Source organism: Musa acuminata, chromosome BXJ3-8, assembly GCF_036884655.1.
Source record: "Musa acuminata AAA Group cultivar baxijiao chromosome BXJ3-8, Cavendish_Baxijiao_AAA, whole genome shotgun sequence".
Lineage (NCBI taxonomy): Eukaryota > Viridiplantae > Streptophyta > Magnoliopsida > Zingiberales > Musaceae > Musa > Musa acuminata.
The window spans coordinates 9,844,964-9,864,203 of record NC_088356.1 but is presented as its reverse complement, the minus strand read 5'-3'; the positions used below and the strand labels follow the sequence as shown (position 1 = coordinate 9,864,203).

The 19,240-nt window shown below is 40.1% G+C and overlaps 2 protein-coding genes across 2 annotated transcripts; one reads left to right on the top strand and one right to left on the bottom strand.

Annotated features, from left to right (window-relative positions):
• Window positions 1-11,337: 11,337 nt before the first annotated feature.
• Window positions 11,338-14,243, bottom strand: LOC135645122 (uncharacterized). Its single transcript, XM_065163211.1, has 7 exons — window positions 13,968-14,243; window positions 12,724-12,923; window positions 12,287-12,437; window positions 12,024-12,151; window positions 11,844-11,906; window positions 11,676-11,744; window positions 11,338-11,581 (listed from the first exon to the last, which is right to left on the bottom strand). The coding sequence occupies exons 2-7, from the start codon at window positions 12,916-12,918 to the stop codon at window positions 11,510-11,512; spliced, it is 678 nt and encodes a 225-aa protein (XP_065019283.1). The 5' UTR covers window positions 12,919-12,923; window positions 13,968-14,243; the 3' UTR covers window positions 11,338-11,509.
• Window positions 14,244-17,096: 2,853 nt separating this feature from the next.
• On the top strand, window positions 17,097-18,826 carry LOC135644895 (UPF0496 protein 3-like). Its single transcript, XM_065162850.1, has 2 exons — window positions 17,097-17,510; window positions 17,641-18,826. Exons 1-2 carry the CDS (start codon window positions 17,459-17,461, stop codon window positions 18,711-18,713), a joined length of 1,125 nt encoding a protein of 374 aa, XP_065018922.1. The 5' UTR covers window positions 17,097-17,458; the 3' UTR covers window positions 18,714-18,826.
• The last annotated feature ends 414 nt before the right edge of the window (window positions 18,827-19,240 follow it).

Sequence of the window (19,240 nt, the reverse complement as noted above, 5' to 3'; positions counted from 1 at the left end):
AGCAGCGAAGTAAGCGAACTACGCCTGCCTGGATTCCGGATTCTCTCTCCCATCTTCTTCACTAGCAGCAAAACTACCACTGCTGCAGCTAAAAACTAGTAGTACATATTAGCATTGGCTTTTTCCTTCCGACACCTGCGGTTGCTATTGCCGGCAAAGATGGTATCTTCGCCGGTTGCAAAGATACCATCTTTATATAATATGCAAAGACATCTTTATAATAGGCAAAGAACTAGACTCTCCTTCTCCTCTTCATATCCTTTCCATCTTCATATCCTTTCATATGACCACTTAGATTGATGATTTAGGAAGATTGAGAGAGAAACTGTAATATCTTAGTTGCGTCCTCTATAAGATGCATAACATACATCATCTTATCCCTAGAGGTCATATCTATTTATAAGCGAGAGTAGAGGGTCTAAGATAAATTATTGTAAGAGTTTCTCCAATCAAGAGCATTCATACTATAATATGGACTTCTTTTCTATTAGCTAGTATCTATCATCAAAATCCAATTAATTTCATTATATATCTTATCCAAGTAGTTCCATTATGAGAGTTTCTCCAATCTAAGCATTGGGTTTTTGCTTCCGACACTTGCGGTTGTCGTCGCCTGCCACGTTATCATGGCTACAGCAATGCGATCGACCAAGATAGTAATTGCATGACTTATGCGAGTGTCATGTCGACCTTAGATTTTTTTTTCTTTAGTAGATCGATTACATTGTTTTTTGTGAAATAAAAATTTTATTTGATCCTTACTTCATCTCCAATATAAAAATTTTAGATCTGACATTTTAAATTTATTCATCATATATTTTTTAAATTTTATTTAAAAAATTAAATTATATATATATATATATATATCATCATCAACATAAAGACAAACCATAAGAATATTATGTTCACATTCCTTCTTTATATAAAAAATAGGTTCATTCACCTCTTAAATCTATTTTGATGAAAATAATAATTAATTTTATTATATCATGCTCTTTGAGCTTGTTTAAGCCCATAAAAAACTTTTTTTAACATATACACATTTTTTTATCTCTTAACAAAAAAAACCTTCAAGGTAACAAAAATATCTTCATATAAATCATTATTTAAAAACGTAGATTTTATATTAAATTGATAAATAGGCTAACTAAGTGAGTAGCTTAAGCCAATAAAATTCTCACGGTTTCAAATCGAACAACCAGAGAAAAATTATCATCAAAATCAATATCTTATTGTTGCGAATGTCCTTTTGCTACAAGCCGAGTTTTATGCTTTTGGATACTTTCATTTGCATTATACTTTATTTTGAATACCCATTTCAATCCAATAAATTTCTTTTCTTTTGGTAGATCCATTAGCTCCCGAGTTTCATTTTTCTCAATTGACTTATTACTGGTCATAGGTGCCCTGCAAGTCGATCACATGTGACTCTACTCATTATAATATTTAGTATTTTATCACTTTATACATACATACATACATATAATAGGAATCGGATCGTGATGAGATCATGATAATGAGACCGATTTACCTTTAAACATAGATCCTAAATAATCTCGGTCATAGGTTATTCGAGAAGGAAATCGAGATAATCGGACAGATTGGTGTACTATATACCCGTACATATGATGAAGGTAGTTGATCTCATAGCTGCTCATGTAGGGACACTAGGACTGTGGTGCAGGTGCTCATTAGAGAATGAGTTCACTGATTGATCCGCTCATGGAATGTTGAATGATTAATAATACCTCATTGTCAAACAATGATTCCGTTGTCCCACTGGTGTATATGGTCCTTAGACTTGAGACACCAAGGATGTCCTGTATGAGTACTCTACTCTTTGATACCGAACTTATAGGTTTAGATGTTTCAAATCTATCACAACCGGTCATCCGGAGTGGTAGTCAACCTTACGAGGGTTATTGAGTGTCGATAAAGGATCATCCGCTCTTGACGTCATGAGAGGAATATCTCATGTATTCTTGCTCAAAAAAATCCCTGGCTATGGACATTCAAACTGAGAGAGAACGAGTTCTCCAAGAGAATCTAATTATAGGAGTAGAAATCGTATGAGTCTGACAGCACCATACCTAGTATACGGTCTCTAGGATATTAGATGGATGATGGACCATAGGTATACATTAACTGAGGACAAATATATCCAAATGGATTGGATTCCCTTGTATTGTCTAGGGACTATTACGTAGTGGCATAGTACGTCCGTAGTCGATGAGTCGAGTGAATTATTCTAGAGATAATAATTCATTGAGTCAGAAGGAGTTCTAACATGTATAACTCACAACCAGCTCGATATTGGGCCTCAAAGGTCACACACATATGGTAGGCATTACGACGAGTAGAGATTCGGATATGAGATATCCACCGAAGTTTATATCTTATTAGATATCCAATAAGCCACTAAATCATTGGATCCTATGGATGAGATACAATAAGAGCCAATGAGAGATTATTGGATAGAGATCCATTAATATAAGAGGCTTGGGTAGTTGGATGGAAATCCAATACCCAATAGAGTAGGATCCATTAGGGTTAAGTTAATATGGGACCTCTATAAATATGAGGGAACCAAAGGTTCATAGGCTAAAGCTTTTCTTGGTTGCCATCTTCTATTCTCCTCTCCTATTCTCCTCCTCAAATAGCAGGCCTAGAGATTTGAGGAGCGTCGTCACAGCCCTACCCTGTGGATCATCGCTAAATAGGAGGACGCTTGACCTCCTTCACCCTCTCTTACAGATTTGTAGGGATTCAGAAATAAACGATCTCCTTAGGTAACACAATCTTTCATATATGCAGTTTTTGGTTTTGTGGATTTTGCGCACCAATCTTCGCACGACAATTAACATAATTTTTGAAAAATTTAGGGATTTTATTTTCTGTTTTGTCATTGCGTATTTGATGTCGCATCTAGATTTCCCTATACTTATTTCCTCATTCATTGTCTTTCGTCATTCATCTTTTTCAACTACTTCCTTAAAACTTATAGGATTTGAAATAAACAAAACAAATATTGAATTATAATTTTTTTTTCGTGATTTGAATTTTCCTAGAGAGGTTTGAGGAATCACTTGATGAATTTGAACAGCTACTAGGGGAGGTTGAAGATAAATTTATTGAAGTAGGATTTGTCACTTGATTCTATGGAATGTCTTAGTTATGCTGTAATCTGAATTTATATTTCACTTTTATTCATCTCCCAATTCCAACTTATCTTTTCATCAAACATAATATTTCTATTAATAATAACTTTACCACTAACATGATTATATAATCAATATGCTTTGTATTATAAGGAATAACTAATTAAAATATATTTTTTAGATTTTTCATCAAGCTTATGATGATTTTATGAATTTACTAAAATATATGCAATACAACCAAAAAATTTTAGATCGCTTACACTTATCTTCGTACCATACCAAGCCTCAATAGGAATTTGATTTATAATAACTTTTATTGGTGAAATATTTAATAAATAAACTACTATTACAACTGCTTTTACCCAAAAATTGATTTGGAAGATGCTTTCCCTTAAGCAAACTTCTTATCATTTTAACGACAGTTTGATTTTTACGTTCAGCAATACCATTTTGCTTCGGTGTATGTAGTGCTGTCAATTTCCTATGAAAACTATTTTCTTCATAAAATAAATAAATTCATTAGATAAAAATTCACCACTTCTATATATCTGAAGTGTCTTTATGCATCTTCTACTTTGTATTTTTACAAGTGCCTTAAATTTTCAAAAATTATCAAATATTTTAGATTTCAGTTTCAAAAAATATACCCAACTCATGCGGCTATAGTCATTAATAAATAATAAAAAATATCGACTTCCACTAAATGATTTTATATTCATAGGTCCACATAAGTCAGCATTAATTAATTCAAGACAATTAGATACTCTCCATGCTTTTTCAATAGGAAATGATTTCTTACTTTGTTTGCCATAAATGCATCTTTCGTATACATCAAGTGTATTGATTTTGGACAATTCAAAAATTATTTTTTTTATTTGACAATCTTAAACCCTTAATGTTAAGGTAGTCACATCTTAAATACCACAAGTTAGACACATTCTTTTACGTTACAATAAGAACATATTTTTTAATATTTAAAATATCAAATGAAAATATCTTATTTTACGCCATACAAACATATATCGTAATTAAATCATATTTTTTAATTTAATAGTTCATGAACCATCATCAAATATAACTCAATATCCATCATCAATCAATTATCTAACACTCAACAAGTTATGTGATAAATTAGAAATAAAGAAAACATTATCAAGGTGTTTTATCTTTCCTTGACTTATCTTCTCCTCAATTGTTCATTTCTCTTCCACTTGGATTTGCTTATTATCTCCAAGTTTAACTTTCAATTTGTGAGTTTTATCAATATCTTTAAATATTGATCTTATCCTTGACATATTACTAGAACATCAACTATCCAAAAATCAAATATCATTTGATATATCAACTTATGAATAAGTCATAAACAACTAACTACTTTCTTCATTTTTTTTCATATAGCTTGCTTATTTTTCTGTTTTCCAATAATCTACCTTCATGTGACTAAACTTTTTATAATAGTGGGGCATTGAACTCTATGCTTATAGTTTTTTTTTATCATAATTCGATTACTTTTGTTCATCATGCCCATCAAAGTGTCCTCTTCCTCTTCCTTTTTCTCTATCATGAAATCATCCTCTAACATGTTCTCTTCTTGTTGATTTTTGAGTCTCTTCTTTTGAAGTAGAAGACTTCCCCTTAACTTGAAATATCTTTTTTTCACTTTTATCAAGTGGTCCTATTCAACTTTGTTTCATGTGCTTATAATGAACCTATTAGTTCATCAAATGAAAATGTAAATAAATCTTTTGACTCTCCAATTATGATAATAACATGATCAAATTTTGAAGCTAAATTTCTTAAAACTTTTATAACAATTATCATAAAGATGTTCACCATAAGATTTCATTTGACTAACAATTTTAGTTACTCAAGAAATTTTTTTTTTACACCGATTCATTATTTTTTTATGAACAAAATTTCAAACCGACGATGAAGGATTTGAAGTTTTACCATAATCATCATTGATGAACCTTGAAATTCAGTTTGAAGTATCAATCAAGCTTGTTTTAAGGTTTTGCAGCTTTAATTCTTGAGAATATTGTCTCATGTACAACTTGTTGAATGAAGAATAATACTTTTGAGTCATTTCAATTCTCTCTCAACTTGATTTCTTCATCTGGATCTGTATATACATTTTCTATTAAGTCCCAAAGATCCTAAGACCTGAATAAAGTCTTTATCTTGATACTCCAAAATTCATAGCATTTCCCGAGAAAATGATAATAAGGGGTTGAGACATGAAATTATCATTAAAAGCTATAATGCCTAGTTCAAATTGAAACCTAGCTTTGATACTACAAATGTTAAGGAAGAAGAAGCAAGGAAATGATAAAAACATAATACTAAGATGCAATTAAAAGAGAATACTTTCAATCAAGAAAACTGAAGTAGTATTAAATAAGAGGTAAGACTTAGACACTTACAAGACATTTCTAAATGTACATTACCTTACTTCATGAACTATGATCCTATTTATAGGATCTAATGGTAGCTACCTCATTTCATCATGTCATCCATGATTGAATTAGATATAGAAACTACCCGTAACTTTTAGATCATGATCCACTACTTAAAATATATTTATAATTAAAATATGTCAACTACCTAAATAATTAAGATGAATCAATTCTAAACCTTCTTGACACTCTCAACATCTACCTCAACCTTCTTACAACTACGTTTGTATTACTCATACTCATATTTCATCTTCCTTCCCACCTTTCTCCGCTTGGCTTTCTTTTTCTCCACTCAATAGCATTTGCATCACTACTAATATGCGTGCTCGATGGTAAGACTATCATGTTTCGAACTGATATGATGTGTCTACTACTTGGATGGTGAGTCACGCAAAGTCCGGCTGAAGGAGGGCTTAAAGTGAGTGCGACAGTGATGGACTGAGTCGAGAGCGAGAGAATAAAAATAAGAAAAGGAACGTGAACGGACCAATATAACCCTTTAGGCAAATGGAAATGTCGGATCGAGACCGATGGATCTAAGGTTTCCTATCTTCACTTTCTGCGGTGCTGGCGACAGCCCTAACTAAAATAGGAATCAAAATATGAACTCCTACAGCTTGTAATCGTTGTTGGTTGATTCTTCTTCTTTTGTGCTTCGAAGACGAACGAATTGGGCACAGAAACGGACGTGACGAGAAGAGCAGCAGAGTAAAGAAACCCCATGGAGAGATAGCAAGGATCGTTTAAGGGGAACGAGGTGGGGATTGATCTAACCTGGAAGAGCTGCAGATCGGCCATCACATCCCACGACGAGCAGTTGAGCCGGCAGAGGAGCACCTCGGCAACGAAAGTGGACGCCTCAGACTCCCACTGCGGAGAGCAAGACGGAGGAGGAGAAGGATGAGATCTCGCCACTCCCAGCAGCTTCGAAGCGCACTTGCGAATCCTCATTCTTCGTCTCTGCTTTCAGCTGTGCCTGCCCTGCAGCAGAAACGTGCCTATCGATGGCGGCGGAAACTACAAGATACGCCCCATCCAATCCAAACCAGACCAAGATTGCTCACTCACCAGCCCGATAGATTACGACATCTCGCTAGATACGGCTCCAGGTCAGCACAACACGACAGGAGCAGAGAGAGATCTACGGTTATGACCGGGTTGATGTTCGTTAGTTACTGTGTTAAGTAATAATTCCTCGAATCTTTTAATTGTTATGTGGGCTCAGTCGACCAAACCCATCACACGAGGTTGGGGAATCTCAATATCGTTAAGGACGTGCGACGATCGTAACACAATTGGTAATGACCACATGATGTCGAAATATCAAATACCAGTACTGAGATGTTACTGATGTGACCAGTAAAGTATTAACTATGAACATCATTATCTATTATTTTTATATATAGATAAAGAATAATTATCCGGATGATTTGAATTGTCGATTGTTGATACGTAATCCTGTTGTTAGTACTCAAGTTAGCATATTTTGGTGCAATTTTTATTGATTCTGAGAACTTAAACTTATATTATTATTATTATTCAATAAGTGGCACGTGAAACCTCACCAAACACAACTTGGCTGCTCAATGTGCATGTCATTGAGTATTGATTACAGATATATTCTCATTACACATGTCACAATCACGTGCTGCCCATAAAAAAAAGATAAAGTTTTCTTTTCGTTATTTATGACGAGAAAGATAATCATAAATTTTATTCTAATTATTTATGACGAGAAAGATAATCACTTGCTTCTTTTTTATCCTTTACAATAAGGTATGAAAGTTCGGCTCTACACAAAGAAATGGAAGACTTCTCTTGATTATCTATGTTCGGACTCATATGCCTCGAGTTACTAACTTAAGCGTTGGAGGGACCGGGTCAAGAAATCTCTTTCAACCTGGGTCTTCATGTAGGTGACACATCGAGAGCTCGACATTTCCATCTTAGAGATACCTTAGACGATCTTACGTATACGGGTCCGGATTATGTCGGGATGACCAAGACATTAACGATATTTTTCCTAACATTTCGGTGTTATGAGGGCCTAAACTTACAAGTCAAACTCGGTCGACTTACAAAGACACCTCGGCGCGGGATCAAACGAACGATGATTGGGTCGGGAGACTTACAAGTCGAATTCGATCGAGATGGAATACCTAACTTGTAAGTGATTCTGAAATGGTGCATTTACCATTGAATGATAGTTATATGAGTTTTTCATAAACTTTAAATCCCGAAGAACTTTCAGGATCACGGAAACTGCCTCCCTTGACGAATGAAAGTTCGGGACTTCCTCCGCCCTTAGACTATTCAAAGACAAAGTGTGGACCTTAACCATCTGATGGCTGGTAGATTGAGAGGAACTTGTATGAGAAAAAAGTGACATTCTGATTTGAGAAGACGAAGAAGCAGAATAGTAGAAAACCAAACTATTGTTGAACCGATTCTAAGATTATGAGAAACTCAAGATCCAACTCACCCTTCTGGGACCAAAATGAAGCAAACTAAGGAGGCTTTAGAGGTTCAAATAGAAGAATGAACCTCACATTAGCGAAGTAAGAATTCAAAAAATGCTAGATAATGGATTTGAAACATGTCGGATGAAGGATTCGAAAAGCACCATATAATGAATTCGAAACATACTAGACAAAGGATTCCAAACGTGCAAGATAAGGAACTTAAGAGGTGCAAAAATCTACCACGACGTAGGCATAAGGCTGAATGTGCCTAAGACGCATGAATCAAGAAAACCTGACATGTGTAAAGAGAAATCCATCATGGCAGAGACGCAAGACTGAATGTGCCTAAGATGCATAAGTCGAGAAAACTCGATCTACATGAAGAAAAATCCATCACGACGGAGGCATAAAGCAAAACGTGCTAAGATGCTTAAGTCAAGAAAACCCAACCCTTATAAAGAGAAATCCATCATAATAAAAGCACAAGAAAAATATGCTTGAGGCACATGAGTTGGGAAAACTCGACTTACATGAACAGAAATCTACAACGACAAAGGCGTAAGGCCGAATGTGCCTGAAATAAATGAGTTGGGAAAACTCAACTCGCATTAAAAGAAATCCATTATGACAAAGTCGTAAGGCTGAATGTGTTTGAGATGCATGAGTTAGGAAAACCCAACCCATGTGAAGAGAACTCTGACGACGAAGGCAAAAGGCAAAATGTACCCCAAGTGCATGAGTCGGAAAAACCTGAGTCACGAGCAAAGAAATCCGCCATAACAGAAACATAAGGTAAAATATACTTAAGGTGCATGTGTTGAGACAACGAAACCCACAAAAGAAAATCTCTTATGCACATCGTTGAACAAATTAAACATCACAATTTGATCCCCAAAGCGCACGTTCGGGGGGGGGGGCGTGGGCGGGCGCACAAATGATATGGGATATATTATCATCTAATACGTCACCACCACATAGCACACAGAGAAGAGAAGATAATAATTTCTTGATAATAATTTCTTCTCGCCATTTATGATAGAATGACAACCACAAGCTTCATTCTCATCATATATGATGAGCCACATAATTATAAGTTTCCTTGTTGTCATCTACGACGAGAAAGATAATTGAAAGCTTCATTTATATCTTTTACAACCATACCTTTTACAACCATGTATAAAAGTTCATTTTAACATAGAGAATGGGGGGACTTCTCTTTACTATCCACATCCATAATCATATATCTGGTCACTAACCGTCAAAGAGATTAGATCGATTTTAGTTTTCATGCAAGTGACATTTCGGGAGCTCAACTTTTCATTTCATAAGCATCTCAGATGATTCTACGTAGGTTTAGACTATATTGAACTAATCAAATCGTCAATAATATTTTTTTAATAAATATCAACCAGTACTTAAAACATAATTTTTATTTGTACTCTTTGTACGACCATCATCCGTAAGGAAAAATAGATCAGGTACAAACTCAGATACCCATTTGTAGGAGGTATGCACGAAGATGAATAGAGATTTCCCGACACGTTGATCGCCGCCGCTGATTCATTGAATAGGTAAAAGTAACGTTGTTTCATGGGTTTCTACATGCCATCTGAAATCTGGAATACAACCCTCGTCTGAAATCTCAAGATCCAAGTTGAAACATTGCTTCTTTTATCTATGGACTTCATTCCGAGAAGGCCCCTCGTAATGCTTTAAACATAAGATGATCGTGATAAAAGCCAACGTGCTTACTGAACTCAGCCAAGCGAACTAATTAGATATTATTATTTTCATAGTTAGTTATCTTTGCTATCTCAAACTCTATAATTTAAAAAGTTATATTGACATCCTTATAGTTTCGAAAGTAAAATATTTAAGTCCATTTTACTTTAATATTTTCTAAAATAAATAATAATAAAATAATTTTAAGTTTCAATTGATGGTAACGGATGGTAATGACAACACCGTTGGGGGGTCGTGGGCAGCGCTGCAAAGGGCTGTGGATAATGTCATTGGGGTCGAAGCTCTTATCGCTTTGCCCGCTACCTACGTAGATACCGAGTGATACTGCTCGACAACTGCGTTGGTAGCGGGGGGAGCAGTAGGAGCTCCAACCCCAGTGGCATCGACGTAGATACCGAGTGGCGCCACTTGACAATTGTATCGGTGCCAACGTAGATGTCGAGTGACGCCACTTGACAACTGCATCGATATGAGGGGAGTGACAAGAGCTCTAGTCCCTAGCGGCACCAACGTAAATACCGAGCAACGTGTCGACAACAGGGAGAGTGATAGGAGCTCCGACCCCCAACGTAGATACCGAGCAACACAGCTCGGTATATGCGTTGGTGTCGTTAGAGGCTGAAGCTCCCTATTGCTCCCCTCGCTATCGATGCAAATGTCTAGCGCATCATTCGACATCTGCATCAGTGCCTTTGAGGGTCGGAGCTCCTATCGGTCCGTCCATTGCCAACACAGATACCAAGTGACGTCATCCACCATTACCGATATCGTCCATCACCATCAATTAAAATTTAAAATTATTTTTTATTTTTTATTTTTGATAATATTAAGATAAATAAATCTAAAAAAATTACTTTTATAATTATAAAAAAATAATATAATTTTGTAAATATAACGATCAAAATGTTAAGCACAGTTAACTAATTAGCCCAGCGATGCCGATCGATAGCAGCTGCTCCAGTGCGGTGAGCAGAACACCAAAGCGTAGGTTCTCCGCAACCAATTCCTCGTGCTTTGGGCCATTTGATTGGCTTCGCGATCCAAGTCTGAGTGTATGACCTGAGATGGTGATATCGGTGCTCATGTCACCAGACCCTAATAGAGACAGCTTCGAGAACCTATGGACACCGGCTAGCTGAAAAGACACGATGGAATTGGCGTGTGGCACACAGAGACTGGAAACCACTTGGAGATCATCACCCATCGGCCGCCGATATGTAAATATTATATCTGGGACATCATGCGGACAAGAAGCTACCGACGCAGACCTTATCTAAAGGGTGGTGTGGCCGACGAGGACAAGTGGACTGACCACCGTCGAGTCCGGAAGGAAACATTAATTAACACAGGAGATGTCGTCCCTCCATGGGGTCTTCTGCCGCCTGCTTTGCACACTGCCCAAAGACCATCAAGGCTGCCACGACGCGTCTCCCCTCCCACGGGCCCATCGCAACCACCACCAGCACCTCCTCCTCCTCCTCCTATCGCAGTTGTGGACTCGGTCACATGCATCGTGCGTGCATTCAAACTGGACTAATAATATATAGATACTCGAGTACACTACAAAATCATTAAGTGTTCTAAGCAGGTCTGGCATTAACATCACATCTCTCTTCCAAACCGGCCAATTTTGTTCAAGCATACAGACATTAGATACTCGAATCAGTCCTGCCTCATCGCCTCGTTCCTTCTACGAGTAGAGGGTTTTCAATCTCTTGGCGGTGTGGATGAATCCTACGATAACCTGCATCTCGTCCAGTTGCTGTTCGCAAATGGGGAGGTTGAATGAGAGAGAATAGATCGGATAAAGAGGCAGATTGAGCGCAGAAGATGCAGCAGTTGCTTTCGATATGTACCTGCGACAGCAAATGATTTTGCACACCATGAATCAGTTGTTCTTTTGTGGGGTTGGGGTTGATGTTCACCTGCATATCAGTTGAGTGTTTGATGTCAAGCCTTGCAAAAAAGGCAAGAGATGCTGTGAACAGAAGAAACCTTAATGGTGATGTGGGCAGGAAACATACAAGATTGAAGTGCCTCCAGTATCTCCACAAGGCTGGTGTCCCAAGTTTGGCCAAATTTAATCTCTGTTCATAGAGTGTCAGCACAGATTCTCTCACAACACATGTAACTTAATCACAAGGCAATATATATTATTCCAAGATGCGGAAAATACTACAGAAATGAATGCAATATCTTCTCACCATTTGGGGCTTATGGCCATTGGTGTGAGTGTCTCGATGGTTGCCGCGCCCATTTGACTTTGCTGAAGATGTCCATGGCCTGGTATGTCGTACCCTTGGCTTTGTCGGCTTATGAAACTCCAAGCTAGCTGTCCAACAAATTAAGATTAGTCTTACTTCTGACAAACAAATTAGGATCGTCTTACATAGTACTGTGCGATTAAACCAAGTCAAAAAAGAAATAAATACTATCTACCACCTATAAATGAACAGTAAAAACTTACAGTAATCCACATCTTTGTCCCCCATATCTGAACTACTGCAGAATGAGTTGTCACAGTCGATGTCATCATCATCGTCCTCGTTTCCAGTAGGAGCTTCCAGCACACTCAGCGCATTTCTTTGTAGCTTCACTTCCACCCCATTCTTTAGTACCTGATAACATGTAAGCAAAAATGTCTCAGCATGAGTCTCCCTTGTCCCAATAATCGACTATGGACAGCTCCAAATACTTCCAAGCAGCTGCATTACACTGTGCCCAAGCAAGCATTTCCATGTGCGATTGAGAATCGATCCGTCTGACGACTTGAATGCAACTGATGAGTGACAAAATTAAGTTCCTACTAGTAATCGATTCTTGAGGTCCATGTGATGCACAAAACTAGAGCGAACATACATCTAAACAAGGACCAGATTTTAGGAAGGAGAAACAATGACTAACCAGCCAATGCCAGCCGCCGAGGCCGACTGCTTTCTTCACAACACCTTGAAGCCCAACTAGAACAGACTTTGTTCTGTTGTTGCCGGTCACAATGACTTTAGTGTGCCGGGGAAGCACCGAAAGCTCTTCATCACCGCTTTCCTCCTGCGAAGATGGGGTACGGGCCGAACACAACCCGGCTTCCATGGTTTGCATGCCGCCTGATTCCGATCAAGTGAAGAATTATCAAAAGTTGTTGCATCAAATATCTTAATTGGTGAGACATGGAACCTTAATTGTTTAAAATCCTAAAAATATTAATATGAATCAAAAAACTTGAATTCAACTTTTGAAGATCACAAGACATGCAATGACAATTTGCAAATTGGAAAAGCAAGGTGGTCATGTATGGGCAACAGGAGATCCAATTTTTAGGTGCAGGCTTTATCTTCCGTGCAGGGCCCGCACCGAAAAAGATGAACAGCGACTCGATCAATATCAGGACAGCTTGTGACCGCTGGACGCATGTCCCAAAATTCAATCCCATTATGAAGATTGCAAGAGGCTGGCTGACATCCAACAACTTACTAGATAACAAAATATCGGAGCGACTCTCGTAGCGACACAGCGACGAGCCAAGTGATAGTGTGATTATAGCAAACATAACTATTGAACTAAGAGATCGCAAACTCGCCTGATTCGATCGATCAGAGCCACTACGGGAACTGTTTATCCTATTACAAGGGAGGAAACAAAAAGCATGAGCTCATTATGGATTATTATTCATCGACAGAAAAGTGGAAGAAGCAAACTTTTATGGATCTCACAAGACGGATTGCACAATGGAATTTCCATATTGATTTAGCACTATGAGTGTAGGTAGTGGCAGGCGAATTTTATATTAGCATCAAAAATCACTTTTTTTTCCGATACAGTATCACTTATCGATCGCTCGAAGAATTAGCAGTCAAAAGACGACAAAGGGAAAGTGGAGGGTATCCTTGGCGAGCAAGTCCGATCGATCGCATGCAAATAAAATTACTATTGGGTGCAGATCTTTCCGTCACGGAACTGAACACTGGCATCTCTGCTTCTATCGTTCAAATTTCCAATCTTCCACAGAGGAACGGATTCAATTAAGATCTAACGCCGCAGATCTAATCCGGTTCGGCATTCAAAATCTCGATTGTCCTTAGTTGCTAAACAAATGCGAGAACAGATGAAACCAAAACAAAAGAAAAGCTCCGGAATCTGAGATGCCATACCACAATGCTACGATCCAGCGAACCGGAGAAGGGAACTCGAAGAAACCGTCGAAATGTGGTGGTTTTCCGCCGCAAGAAACACAAGCACCAGGGTTTTCCGCGACGAGACAGCGAAATTTGATCCCCAATTGACCGGAAACCAGCGGATCTGCGAGAATTTGCACCCGGAGAAGGGATTCTTGTCAAACCAGTAGGGTTTCTTAGCAAGAGAAGAGAAAGGGGAAGAAAGTAGCGCACAGTAAATGCTTTACAACTGCCAAATGAGTAAGTAAACGTTTCGGACCGGTTTTTAAGGAACCTTCTCAGTCCGAAGCCGGTTTTACGGCCTCCGCTCGGCTTCAACGATCGGCTCGAAGGACGTCCAACCAATGATACAATACCCACCGTTCAAACAATACACTCGCGGATGGAGGGGTAGTTTGGTCATTTTATCTTTGGCGCTTCCCGACCGGATCACGTGCCGTTCCTCGCCGGCTGCAAGCTCGAGCCGAGCCGCAGTACACACGAGGAGAGGCCGCCGACAGCGACACGTGTTCGCGTCCAGCTGTCGGGATCTAATCCGCAGGGCCACGTGATCAGCGACCCGACCGACGATTACCCGATAACAAATCCCGTCCGAGCTCTCTCTTCAACACCGCGGGGCCCTCAATCATACAGGCGGGTGTGGAGACGGGTTACCGATCCTGGGTCTCGGACTCCGCCGTGACGGGAGGAGGAGACAGTTCTATAGTGCGAGTTACAAGTCCGGATGGCAGCTGGCAACCACTACATGGCAGAGACGGCCCCCCCGTCCGCTTCTTCCCCTTCCGGTTGCTGGTTTTGGATCTCAGAGCCGAGAAGGATAGGGAAAGGAAAACTGGGGAAGGAAAGAAGGGGGCACATGCATGGCATTTACTGCGTCATCCACCGTGCGCCCACGCATTCAAAGAGGGCGAGGAAGGACATGGCATATCATCAAACAGCTTGCCTGCGGACCAAAGTCTACCGAGACTCGCTACTCGATAGGGGCCGTCCGTGTCCTACTGTCATCTAGTGATGCCGCGATTAGGACCGTCGGTTGGAGATTGATCTGATCCCGGCATGTCCAAATATGCCATGGGAATTGAATGTGGGAAACCTCCGATCCGAGGGGAGATGGGATTAATTACCGGATATGAGTCGAATTTATAGCTAAGATCTATTTTTGGACGGATTAGATACGGGCTGAGGCTGATCTAATACAGGTCAATCTCTTCTATGCTGCTGGTCCACTACAACTCAGCTAAGCTAAGAATCAACTGCAACCATCATAAAAGAGATGAGCTAAGAAAAAAAAGCTGAAATTGTAGCATGCAGAAGTGTTAAATGTCAAGGATTACTCGATTAAAATAATAATAATAATAAGAGTAATAATTGATTCTTTAATGAGTCAAATGTATTATGGTTTTGTATTACAGAGCATGTGACGTTATTATTTCCTCGGCAAAAAATACATCTTGGTCAGACAAGAGTGGTTATTATTGATTTTTTGAGAAAAAATATATCTTTTCTTCATGATCATGATGACTTGGATGATTTGTTTTTGCATCAAATGTCAGTTCATCTAACGGGCCCACCCTAGCATAGGTCGGTGTGACTACCACGGTGCTGGAACACCGATATAGTATCATTTCCTTACGTGTAATGATGTCCATATTCATGATGTTTCCGATCGAATTGGATCATAATTTGGGACGGAAATAGTTTGCACCTCATTTGGGTCTCGAACGTTTAAATTGCACAACAGAAGGATGGCGGGAGCCCCATATGACATTTTCCTTGAGGTTAGAAATGTGCAACACACAGTGTTATTTTTCTTTTTATATAAGAGGTAGGAAAATTAATTGGATATTGATAGACAAAATAATAATGTTGTTAATTCATCCGATCAACTAAGTAATAACATATGTCCATAATCTCCCTCAGAAGTTGACGATATGAGTCTGATTCGTCCCCCTTGCCCATCTTAGAAGAGATCAACAACGAGGCTTATCTCTCTCTTCCCTTATCAAAGTCATCTGCTACAAGTACGATGATGTTTCCTTCACTAACCATAGATTTGAGAAGGTTTGCACGCCTGACACTCGAGAGCATTAATCCCTAACGACAGGTTTAGTTTCTCTCGCTCCTCTTACCAAATGACTGTTTCAACGGACCATCCCTTGCTTATTCCTAATAAACTTAAAACCCTAACAAACGGTACCTTTATAATCATCCTTTCCTGACACCACCCACAAAGGGGTGTGTTCATTAGTCATTATCATTGATGAGTCCCAAGTGACATAAGGGGTACCCTAACTCATCGTTGGCCTTACACCATCGTCAGTCTAAGTATAAAGGCCAACCCACAAACCTAAAAGGGTAGGGAGAATCAAGCTAAACTCTTCTAAAGTCTACTAAACTTTTTTTCACTCTTCTACTAACTTAATCACTTTAGGGGTCAGGTTTTGACATTCCCTTGCTTATCATTTGTGTAAGGTCTTGACGAAGCTAAGATGCACATTAGGGCAACACCCAATCCATCTCGACAAGGAAGTTGCTCCTCGGGACGGCTTCAAATCAACCACCATAAAATAAACAACACCTCAGGATCCTACCCGTTGGCTCAACTACCCGCTCAAATTGTCCCCTTTGACCTCCATGGACTTATTGGATGGACTTGCACCTTCATAATCAAACCGGATTGTATTAACTTTCCGATGAACAATATCAAGACAATAGATACCAATGCAATCATCAATGTTTATCCCATTGTTAAACGGAGAAAAAGACAACTTATCAATTATATGATTTTATCCATCACAATAAATTCTAATATTTATTACATAAATTCAAGAGACCTAATAAAAGCATGTTGATTCTTTTTTTTTTGTTTCTGTTTCCTCTAGCACTCCTAACACGAGAATATTTATAAGCAATAAATCAATTATAAAATCTTATACATGATCGAGTGCCACATGTCACCTTGTTCAGTTGACACGTATCGACAATTATCCATCAGCGCCGTTGCAGATGGGCGCAAAGGATTCTGTTTCCACGGGCCCCGACAGAAAGGAGCTCCTCGTTCTCCTCGATCCACGCATAAGTCACCACTTTGTGGCCGTTGATGACGGAATTGACGGCTGATATCGAAAACACGGCATCACCACGGGTTTCCCTCGAGTACCTCCCGCTCCATTGTCCTCCCTTCCAAGCTTCCACCAACACCGTGGCCTCTCCTCCAAGTCTCATGGATTTATAAGTCCAAGCTTTCCCGAGATCCTTATCCTTCAACTTCAAGGCTGCTCGAGAAAGAGACGCTTCAAGCTTGCACCGTCAGATTGGAAGAAGGCTCCTCAACAATGTTGAGCTTATAACAGGATCGGATCCGTTTGTATCGCTTCGTCTTCTTTAATTCTCTTTATGCAGCCACAGCCTCACGACCCGTCCTTCATCGATCTTATTCAGCTGACAGACTTGGGCAGAAAGAAGAGATGCGCATAAGGTTAAATCTCTTTCGAGACTGCAAACACCAAGTTCAAATAGGTAATGTTATGCATGCAGTCACATTGCATGATGAGTGCAGATTGTCTTGTTATTTCTTGTTTCCCGTGAGCAAATATGATGCGTGCATGTAACGTACGCGAAATAGGATGATCGGTGAGATATATCACAGGAAAACGTGAAGCGGTGGCACCGATCTCGTCTTCAAGCTTCAACCTGTGCGAGGAGTACACCAACGCCTTCCGCACCGAGTCATACCATGAATTCTGGGCTCAGGTTCTGGATCTCACCTTAGACCATGGTGCCGCCCTCAAGCCCAGAGGAGGTAGCGCTGCTGCCCGTCTCCCTTCTTATCGCCTCCTGGCGGAGCATCTCCTCGACCCGGACCAGCCCACCGTCACCAAAATCCTTACCCACCTCGCAAAACTTTGCCACCCTGAGACCCATGTCCTCCTCTCCGACTATTACTCCGAGACCGCCGGCGCCTCGCTTCTCTGCGGCCTTCTCCTGAAGGACATCGATCGGATTCGACGTCGGTACCGCCCGCTCAAAGCCACCCTTCGTTCCCTCGTCTCCGATAGCCGGTCACGTAACGGCCTCCAGGCCATAGGCGACTTCCTCGCAGATGTCTCCAAGACCACCAACTCCTTCGATTCAGTAGCTTCATCTCGACGCAAATTCCGGGCAGTTCAAGAGGGCTCTGCAGACCTACTCAAAAGGCTCGAGTCAGGCTGCAAGAAGATGAGGGCAAAGCTTCGGTTCATCAAGCGCCTCAAGCGAACCTTGGCCATATCGGCGATCGTCCTCGCGGCTTCGACGTTCATCATCGGTGCTTGTGTACCGATGCACGCTTTTGTAACCTTGATGACACTACCGCCGTTCCTGTCGTCGTCGTCTCGGTTGGCCTCGGCGAGGAGGCTGGATAGGGTGGTCGCTCAGCTAGATGCAGCGGCCAAAGGGACGTACATCTTGAACCGGGACCTGGACACCATTAGCCGGCTCGTGGCACGGTTGCACGACGAGGCCGAGCACACGCTCACCCTGGTAAGGCTCTGCGAGCGGCACGGCAGCCACCGGCGGCGGTTGACGCAGGAGGTCGCGCGGCAGATAACCAAGAACCTCGCGAGCTTCCACCAACAGCTGGATGAACTGGAGGAGCACCTGTACCTCTGCTTCATGACCATCAACAGGACTAGAAGATTAGTCTTGGAAGAGCTTCTGGTGGCTGGCAGTGGCAGAGTCTAACGCGACGCCATCAAGTTGCGGTTTTCCAGTCTATATTTGTACAGTGTCAAACTCACATTTGCATGGGTAATAAATTGATTGTTGTCTCTTTTGCTTACCAAATTTGATCCATGAGCTGCCAAATATACCTTTTACTTTCCTTAGATGATGGGTTCAGTTTGTTTGTTTATTTACCAAATAAATAACATAAATTTTTATGTTGCCGAAGATAATATATACAGTTTGCGAGGCAGAGATGCCAATTGATTCAGATGGTTTATTTGAGGAGCATTTTGCCAATTGATTCGTCTTTTTCCTCCATTCAAACATACGTAACTCGTTCCGCACTCGGTCTTTTCTGCCCCTACGCAACCTCTTTCGTGTATGTATAGTCTTCAATCTGAGCAAGCTATCGAAATTGTTTCCACACCAAAACAAACCCGGAGAAGTACTCGGATGATCCTAACCGTCAATTTTACACACATAGGTCCTATATTTCCTCCACGTGTCGTAATTTTCATGTGGGTCTGTTTTACGTGAGTGTGAAA

Coding starts and splice junctions, on each gene's coding strand:
- LOC135644895 (XM_065162850.1), top strand. CDS start 17,459: ATGCGCATAAGGTTAAATCTCTTTCGAGACTGCAAACACCAAGTTCAA. Junction 17,511..17,640: donor CAAACACCAAGTTCAAATAG/GTAATGTTATGC, acceptor GATATATCACAG/GAAAACGTGAAGCGGTGGCA.
- LOC135645122 (XM_065163211.1), bottom strand. CDS start 12,918: ATGCAAACCATGGAAGCCGGGTTGTGTTCGGCCCGTACCCCATCTTCG. Junction 11,907..12,023: donor ATGGCCATAAGCCCCAAATG/GTGAGAAGATAT, acceptor CTCTATGAACAG/AGATTAAATTTGGCCAAACT. Junction 11,582..11,675: donor AAAATCATTTGCTGTCGCAG/GTACATATCGAA, acceptor ATTTGCGAACAG/CAACTGGACGAGATGCAGGT.